This window comes from Pectinophora gossypiella, chromosome 6 (assembly GCF_024362695.1).
Source record: "Pectinophora gossypiella chromosome 6, ilPecGoss1.1, whole genome shotgun sequence".
NCBI classification, from domain to species: Eukaryota; Metazoa; Arthropoda; class Insecta; order Lepidoptera; family Gelechiidae; genus Pectinophora; species Pectinophora gossypiella.
In genome coordinates, this window is record NC_065409.1 from 12047695 (window position 1) to 12056688 (window position 8994).

The window sequence follows — 8994 nt, forward strand, 5'->3', positions numbered from 1 at the left end:
AGTGCTGGAACTAAAATCGGAGCCAAGACGTCGCGGCGGACACACATGTTTAACATGGATATCCGTCGTCAAGAAAGACCTGGAGAAATCCAGCTTAGACCCAACGGAGACCCAGAATAGACCACTCTGGCGAAGAAGGATTAGGAGAGCCGACAGCTACGTACCTACGTAGTAACTACGATGCTGTATGATGGACTAATAAGTATTTGTGTGGCCGAAGTTTAAGTTACTCTTGCATAACGTTTCCTTATAGAGAAAATTTTAGTTCTAAAGTACTTACCTCCCTTTTTGAAAAGCCGGAAGAAGAAAACGTTAGTATTCTATGATTTGCTATAGGTACCTACTTTTGTTTGTAATATTCACCATGTATCCAGATGATGTTGGACTGTTGAAACAATTTTCTTTAAAACGAAAATCTAAACACATCTTGAACAAATTGAAAACATTTACTAGATTTTATAAATCGAAACAGCATTGCGGATATCAACAAACTGAAATCAACGAGTTCGTGGACTTTTCTAGTAAATTGTCGGGTTAAAAGTTCAGTAGCTATTGAGAGCGGTAATATTGAACTCAGCTCCCCAGTTGATAGAAGTTTGTTCCAAGCTTATGTCAATACGAATGGCTGAAACTCGGACGACAGATTGCAACTATCGGACTAGGTAGGTACTTTGTACCTACATAATATGTATATATATATATTCCATAACCATTCAGTGCAGAGGTCCTTATATCTACCTATCTATCTATCTTTGAGGTCTATGTGTTCTCGCAAATAAATTGATTTGATTTGATTTGATTATATATAGGTATATACCTTATCTACCAATTCTATTGCCTTATCTAAACTAGTAGGTACACAAGTCGCCAGTAGGTGTTAGTGACATCGTAATGGAAACTTTGAGGGATGAGTTAGACCATGATTCCGAGTTGATATCAATGTCGAATTTTACACCCCGTATAAGTACGTACAGGCCATACGGGAACGTATATGGGTGTTAGTAACACCGTAATGAATAGTGAGGGGAGGGGGCGGAAAATTCCACTTGATATTAACTCAGAATCATGGTCTGAATCATGCCCCTCACTCAGTACTTATTCGTTATGCTGTCACGTACATACGTACTCGTAAGGTGCGTGTCACGTGTCACTAACACCCTGTATAGGTAGGTACCTACCCTATTACGCATGTCGTCATACCGGCACATTAACAAAAAATATATCGTTACAGTTTACAGTGTTACGCATGCTGTCCTGTATAAGTGGCTAACGGATAGTCTTGTTGATCCGCTTTTTTAAATGCGTGTGAAAGAAAATCTTTTTTTTAATTTACAGATCACAAAACTTCCACAAAACAAGTAATCAAGGCTGCATCACTTACTTTTTAATTATCTTTATATAGAAAAGGAAAATTTGCAGTTCATAGTAAGTTCAAACCAAATAAACACAGAGCGCCACCTACTGTCACCTTTGAGAACTTGTTTGTATCTTCCTTCACTTCTACTGGCTACTGTCTAGCCATGTATCAGGATTTATTTAGGTCCCTTCCCGCGGAAGTCCGTGCTGCTCTATGACGTTGCGCCTTGTTTGAACAATTTATAAATAAAATAAATCACCATTAATTCACAAATCACATGGTTAACTCTTAAAGGTTTCAGTAATAAAAGCTTAAGTTTTGGCAAAATTACTAAGTATTTTATTTTACATAATTCTGTATTTTTTTACAAACCGATAATCTAATCAATATACACTAATAGGTATACATCCTTAGATATTACCAGGCTCAACAAGCTGCAGGACACCAATTATGTACCCATTTATACAAATAAAATATGTTTAAGCTAAACCTTCCCGTTCTTTCCATTCACTTTTCAACTTAGCCATTTTCTTTTTCTTATACTCTGTCCTTTTATATTTCTTCTCTTGTATTCTTTTCTTCTGTGCTACTACACTGTCATCTCCATTTAATATTTCATCTAATTTCACTACAAGCATCTCCCTTGCTAATTTTCTATTTTCATCTTGACATCTACTTATATGGCACTTCACTACTGTACCTGAAACAATGTATTTTATAATTAGTTCTTGAATTATAGATTATTGTGTTTCACTAAAGACTACAAGCCCGCTACAAGGTGGACCGATGATCTGGTGAAGGTCGTGGGAAGCCGCTGGATGCGGGCAGCGCAGGACCGATCGTAGTGGAGATCCTTGGCCTATGCCCAGCAGTGGGCGTCATACGGCTGATGATGATGACTAAAGACTAGGCTTTAAGGTTCTCCATTATGTATCTGTGACATAATGTTGTACCTAGGTATATGTCCCACTGGCTAAGCCACTAAAACAGTAAAATTAAATTTAACCATACATATTTGCCACCAGTGCCCAGTGGCCTCCTTTTTACTTTAGTGCTCAGTAAAAAATATAGATAAATAACAAGTTACCTGTTGGTGTATGTGTCAATACCACACAATTGGCATTTTTATTTACAGCAGAGCCTCCAGGCCCACTTCCCCTAACAAAACTCTCAGACAAATCTGTCTCGTTAATTTTTGGTACTTTTGAATAGTCTATAGTATGTTTAAATAGCACCAGTATGCGGGGAACTGGAGCAATGTCTCGAAATCTACATACTTGTCTTAGAAACATCTTATACCACTGCTCCTCGGCGGAGAAGAGCTTCTCCTTTCTGAAACAATATTTAGATCATAAATTACCCTCCTCTTTGCTTCACTGTAATCGGGTAATAATCTACAGTGATGTTTGTGTTCAATATTATTAAAGATAATATTGAACTAAATATTACGTTAGTTACCTGAAACGCGAAAGTTATGTCTTCAGGCTTAGTCAGGGTTTTATTGCGCTTAAATTCAGTAGAAATCTTGCGTCTAAAATACTGTGGATCAGTTAAGCTTAGAGATTTAGAGTAAAGTATCAAATTCTTATAAAGCCTCAGCACCTCCGTCCTAGTAACAGACATTATAATAATGGAGATAACTGGTGGAAGTTCTCACGGTACGCTGATAAACTTTGGAAGCTTTTTTTACAAAATAAAAATAAGAAAATAATTATAACCTACAAATTAATCTCGCCATTGTTTTTTTTTAATATATAAAAAAGCAAAGGCCACAGAGACCATTCAGCCACGTGTGTCAACGTTTCATAAATACACCTTATTCCTCTATTAAAATATTCTCCTCGATCAAGTAATTATTAAATTTCTCGCTGATTAAAACTACAACACTGACTCCATACGCAACGAATAAAAATTAAAACGTACAAATTAATAATAATAATGGTAATTTAATCCCACAGGAAGTTTAATTTAAGTATTTTTTTTATGTAAAATGAAACGAATGTTGTCTGTTTTTTGACATTTTATTGACAGGTTCACTTGAGCGGGAGCGGGGAACGGGGGATTCCGGGAAATCCCAAGTCCAAAGTATTATTTTTTACTCTTAACTAGTTCTTTGTTTAATTTGCTGCTATGACATCACATCAGCACCAGTGTTATTTATCAAACTGTAACAGTGAGGGCTACGTCGTCAATTATACTAAAATGCTTTGTTCAGACGCCCGAATACGAAGCGTTAGATTAGATAGCCTACCGGAGATTGTGAGGTCTATCACCGTCGACGTTATTGCGCAGATTGAAAAGGAACTGGACGCTTACGATTTAGTGTCTCTAGTATTTCTCCTTTACGACGTGCCTGATACGGCCCTCCAGCGACTCATCGTGCACCAGCGTGTGGCCCTGGACGGAGGAGAGAAGAACTTGAACCTGCTGTACGACTGGGCTCAACACGCCCAAACACGGCCCACTTGGAAGTACGAGTTCCTGGAAGCACTAGTCATATGCCAGCTCCTCAGCATATTAAAAAAATTGGGGTTGAACCCACACAGTATTCAGAAACACTACTTACCAGATAATATACATGTCACTGCCCATATCAATCCAATGAAAAAAGCTCTATATAAATTATCTGAAAATATCACTAAGAGCAATCTGGATAAACTGCAAAAAACTCTCAAAACATATGAATTTGATACAACTGAATATAAAACTTGTGAACTGGTATTTCTCGAACTGATGTGCAAAAAATTCATCACTATAGATAACGTCAATTATGGTAAGAATTCTGCTAAATGCCAAATTGAGGCACTAGCAAAGATAATTCATAACTTTCCTGGATTACAGAAGTTTGCCAATGAACTCCGAGAAATACAAGACAGAATTAACAATGAACCAAAATCAAATAAGCCTGAAACCAGCACTTCTCCTGTAAAGTTTGACAGCACTAGCAGTGAGATTGAATTTGGTGATAGTGAAGAGGTAAACCTTACTGTGGCTGCTTTTAATGACTTATTTAACTATCTGGATAATATGAATATTAAAGATGATTCAATTCAAAAGTCTGACACAAACAGGCTAGATGGTGTTTATGCTATTAAAAACCCTAAAAGAGTTGGCGTTTGTTACATAATAAATCAAGAAGATTTTCATCCATCTAAAGAAAGTATACAGAATAGTATCCAATCTGAACCTCTAGAAAAGCGTTATGGCTCCAATATGGATAAGTTAGTGCTTGAAAAAACTATGGAGTCATTGAATTTCGAAGTTATAAGCCACAGAAATTTAGATCATGTAAAAATGTTGGATTATATTCAAAATATAATACAGTACAGAGTACACCCTGATGACAGCATGTTCATGTTGTGTATACTCTCCCATGGTGTGAGAGGACATGTGTATGCAGCAAATTCTGTGAAAGTGAACATTGATGATATACAAAGGCTATTGGACGAGGGTCTCCAGCAACGCCAACTTGAGATACCTAAAATAATGATCCTAGAAGCATGTCAAGTAAATAATGATGAAGAGCCTCGTCTCAAATTAGTGGCTGATGGACCTTCTGGATATTATTTAAAAAAGTTGAATTTCCTTGTGTATTGGGCTACTGCACCTGAGCTTGAGGCTTATAGAGATACAGAAAAGGGATCCATATTTATCCAGATTTTATGCCATTTAATTAAGAAGCATGCTAAACATGAACATTTGTATGACATCTTTACTAAAGTTACAGATGGAGTGGCCAAAATCTGTTCCAAGTTAGAGAGAGACCAAGTGCCTATATTCAAGTCTACCTTGAGGAAGAAACTATATTTACAAATTCCAGAAAAATCTAATATAAACTGAAATCATTTATTTATCATTTTGATCTGTACACAAAATGCTCTTTATAAACTAGGTAATTTAATTTTATATTTGTCAAGAAGGATTAACAAGTAAAACATGTTAATTAAGAAATGTTGTCTATATTTATTGCCACATCTGTCTTAGTAAAGTCCATTACTGCAGCTTCCAACATTTTCCTTTCTTCTTCAGTCTTAAGTGTTGCCCACATATTGTCCAAGTATGCTCTTTGATACTTCTGTATAAATTTAAAGCTGTGTTTTAATGTTGCTCCTACATGTAGCGTTTTAATACTGACATCTAATTTCCCAATTTTTGTAATAAACGGAAGACTACTTGTAACAAATCTATGAGGTCCATGTCTAGATCTCAGTATTGCAATTCTAGTATTTTCATTACAATATTTTGTTAAGAAGCCAGTTCTAACAGATGCAATACCAAAGTCTCCGTGCAACTGTTGAATCTTAGTAAGAACAGTGTCATGGAATATTTTCGATTTCAAACTGAGAGGTTTATTTTCAGGAACTGTAGGTGATGCTATAGTCACAGTAACATACCTGAAATAAAAATATACATTTAAAATTACCTCACTGCTGTTAGTAGATAGATATGCAGATGTTTAAATAAACGCAGGCACTTACTCTTACCTATTCTTAAACCGGACCATTATTATACCGAGATATATTATAATTAGTAGAAATGAAATATTTGTTATCTTTAATTCAATTCTTGATTAATTATGATTGATAAATACAAAACAGGATTTTAACAATTCGGCATGCTACTTGCACTCGCTCGATTAAAGTTTTGACTTTTGACACTTTTTTTGTTTTTTTTTGGAATTTTTGGCCTGGTTACATAGAACTTTAGGCCAGACTTTTGACACTTGTAATCATTCAGAAACCTGTTGATTTTAATCCTTGGTCTTTGATTTTAATATTAATATGATTGCTTGCTTGCTTCATAGAGCAACACGAACCTCCGGCGCACTTGGTTACTTTTATGCAGTTTCATGACTTCGTCACAAAGACCAAGCTTCGTCAATGGTCAACAAACACAATATTCTTCAGTTTTGTTGTTGCTGAATAAAAAAGAAAGATTTAGTTTACGTTGGATGGATTTATACCATGCCAGAAACTAAAAAAAAATATCATTTTATTGTTTTATTGGCGCAAAAATCAAAAAATTAGAGCAATTTTTGTTGTTTTACTGTACATTTTCAATACATTTACTAGAATTGTTATATTGAATAATGTTTATTATTACTAAATATTTTATTTGAAAACGCAGTCCAAGTATTTACTACATAAAAAAATATAATATCGAAAGTATTCGAAGTGTCTTACAGTTTTCTCGATTTCTTGTGTTTGGTTAGGTTCATCAGGGCATAACAAGGTTATCTTGTTGATACATTCACAATTATCTTTATAGACAAGGTCGTTTATTGTCGTACTTACGTTAATTTATCATTTAAAGCTATTTAGTTTAATATTTACAATTGTGAACACTTCTATAATTGCTAAACTTATTTAATTTTATTTTTGTTCTTTTGTCGATTTGAACAGGTAAGATTGTTACCTATTTTTTATTCTTATTATACAAAATAATCATTGTTTGTACGTGATGCACGAAAAAGTAATTAATTAACTTCAAGTTCCATACCTACCTTGTTGTTATCTTTCTGTCATAAACATCGTCTAGTTCAGTTCTTAGTACATTGTTTTAATGACCTAATTTTCATCCTTTTAGTGACAATGAACGAAGAAGTGTATTTCATTGGGGTGGATGTGGGGTCAGGCAGTTCCAGAGCTGCATTAGTTCATGAATCTGGACGAGTTGTAAAGTCCTCCGTCAAAGAATTGCAAACTTGGAAACCAAAGGTTGACTACTATGAACAGTCGTCTAATGATGTTTGGAACTGTGTTGTGCATGTGGTTAAGGTAAATTAACATTTATTATTTATTTTTGTATCATTAATTTTTTATCCATCAACACTTAAATAAATGTTTATTCTTTAAAGGATATAATGAAAAATACAAGTCCTGCCAGTGTTAAAGGAATCGGCTTTGATGCGACATGTTCTCTAGTAGTTTTAGATAAGAGTGGAAATCCCACAGCAGTAAGCAATTCAAATAATGATGAACAGAATATTATAATGTGGATGGATCACCGAGCACAGGCTGAAGCAGATTTAATCAACAAAACCAATCATGATATACTGAAATATGTTGGTGGGAAAGTAAGCTTGGAAATGGAGATTCCTAAGCTGCTCTGGTTGAAGAAAAATTTTCCATCAAAGTGGTCTGAGTTTGGATATTTCTTTGATTTGCCAGATTTTTTGACTTGGAAAGCCACTGGATCATTGAGTCGGTCACTGTGTTCTCTAGTTTGTAAGTGGAATTATGAATGCTCAATTAACGGAAATCAGGGTTGGAACTTGAGCTATCTTAAGGAAATAGGTCTAGAAGACTTAGCTGAAAATAATTTTAAAAAGATTGGTAATAAGGTTTTGATGCCAGGAGAATATTGTGGAGGGCTGACTTCTGAGGCGGCTAAGCTGCTTGGTTTGCAAGCAGGGACACCAGTCGCCACTTCTATTATTGACGCCCATGCGGGCGGGTTGGGGATGATCGGAACAAATGGGGAAGATATCGACATGGACATGTCGACTCGTCTCAGTCTCATTTGTGGGACGTCTACATGCCATATGGCTGTGAATAAAAATCCAATCATGGTACAAGGCGTATGGGGTCCATACTTTAGTGCAATGGTACCAAATATGTGGCTTAACGAAGCTGGGCAAAGTGCTTCTGGAATGTTACTGGATTACGTCATATCAAGCCATCCAGCAGGCATAGACCTGCTGAAAAAGTGGAGCACAGGAGAGTATGTATTAAGAAAATAATTAAATAAAACAAATTGGTTTTAAAAACAAAAAAAAAGTTAATTCAAAGTTTTTCTAAAATGTTGCAGAGTTCGTAATCACCTACGAGAATTATTGATTAAAATGGCAATTTCTAAAGGCCTTTCTGATGTGAGCCTTCTAACTAAAGACTTCCATATATGGCCTGATTACCATGGCAACCGCTCGCCGTTGGCTGATCCGACCATAAAAGGAATGCTTGTGGGCTTGACTATCAATAGTAGTGAGGAAAATTTGGCCTTACTTTACCTTGCCACTTTACAAGGCTTATCGGTAAGTGAAGAAGTGTGTTCCCTATGCCACATCTCGTCAATATTCTCTCTTAACTAGTCAAACAATAATGTTTTCTTCACATTGTTTCAGTACGGCACACGACACATAATCGATGCTATGGTTATGGCAGGCTACCAGCAGTTTAAATCGCTACTTATTTGTGGTGGAATTACCAAAGATCCCCTCTTCGTCCAAATACAGGCTGATTCAGTAGGCTTACCAATCCTTAAGCCTCACGAAAAAGAATCCGTTCTCGTAGGATCTGCTATATTAGGAGCATGTGCTTCTAAATACTTTAAAAGCATCCAAGATGCAATACATAACATGGGTGGAAATGCTGATGTTATAAAACCCAATCCAAACATTAAATCATTCCATGACAAAAAATATAGGGTGTTCCTAAGAATGTTCCAAGACCAGATGAAGTACAGAACTATTATGAATTAAACAATATACTTGTGATATTTAAATAGAAAATTAAGTCTAAAAGGCCAATATGGACTATATTATAAATCAAATAATGTAAAAATATAATATCTAATTGGGAATTTTATTCAGGGTATAATAAATATTGATTTATATTATACATATCTGTTATAGTTCT

At 35.4% G+C, this 8994-nt stretch overlaps 4 protein-coding genes across 4 annotated transcripts; 2 read left to right on the forward strand and 2 right to left on the reverse strand.

The window, feature by feature from the left end:
- Nucleotides 1-1673: 1673 nt before the first annotated feature.
- LOC126367244 (mitochondrial translation release factor in rescue) lies at nt 1674-2956 on the reverse strand. The gene is made up of 3 exons (XM_050010656.1): nt 2816-2956; nt 2445-2689; nt 1674-2057 (listed from the first exon to the last, which is right to left on the reverse strand). Exons 2-3 carry the CDS (start codon nt 2647-2649, stop codon nt 1837-1839), a joined length of 426 nt encoding a protein of 141 aa, XP_049866613.1. The 5' UTR covers nt 2650-2689; nt 2816-2956; the 3' UTR covers nt 1674-1836.
- A 449-nt stretch (nt 2957-3405) lies between these two features.
- Nucleotides 3406-5319, forward strand: LOC126367778 (caspase-8). Its single transcript, XM_050011512.1, has one exon. It carries the CDS (start codon nt 3488-3490, stop codon nt 5195-5197), a length of 1710 nt encoding a protein of 569 aa, XP_049867469.1. The 5' UTR covers nt 3406-3487; the 3' UTR covers nt 5198-5319.
- Nucleotides 5247-6248, reverse strand: LOC126367865 (ribonuclease P/MRP protein subunit POP5). Its single transcript, XM_050011644.1, has 2 exons — nt 5842-6248; nt 5247-5751 (listed from the first exon to the last, which is right to left on the reverse strand). The coding sequence occupies exons 1-2, from the start codon at nt 5859-5861 to the stop codon at nt 5301-5303; spliced, it is 471 nt and encodes a 156-aa protein (XP_049867601.1). The 5' UTR covers nt 5862-6248; the 3' UTR covers nt 5247-5300.
- A 153-nt stretch (nt 6249-6401) lies between these two features.
- On the forward strand, nt 6402-8976 carry LOC126367781 (FGGY carbohydrate kinase domain-containing protein). Its single transcript, XM_050011517.1, has 5 exons — nt 6402-6589; nt 6944-7134; nt 7215-8080; nt 8168-8390; nt 8481-8976. The coding sequence occupies exons 2-5, from the start codon at nt 6949-6951 to the stop codon at nt 8835-8837; spliced, it is 1632 nt and encodes a 543-aa protein (XP_049867474.1). The 5' UTR covers nt 6402-6589; nt 6944-6948; the 3' UTR covers nt 8838-8976.
- The last annotated feature ends 18 nt before the right edge of the window (nt 8977-8994 follow it).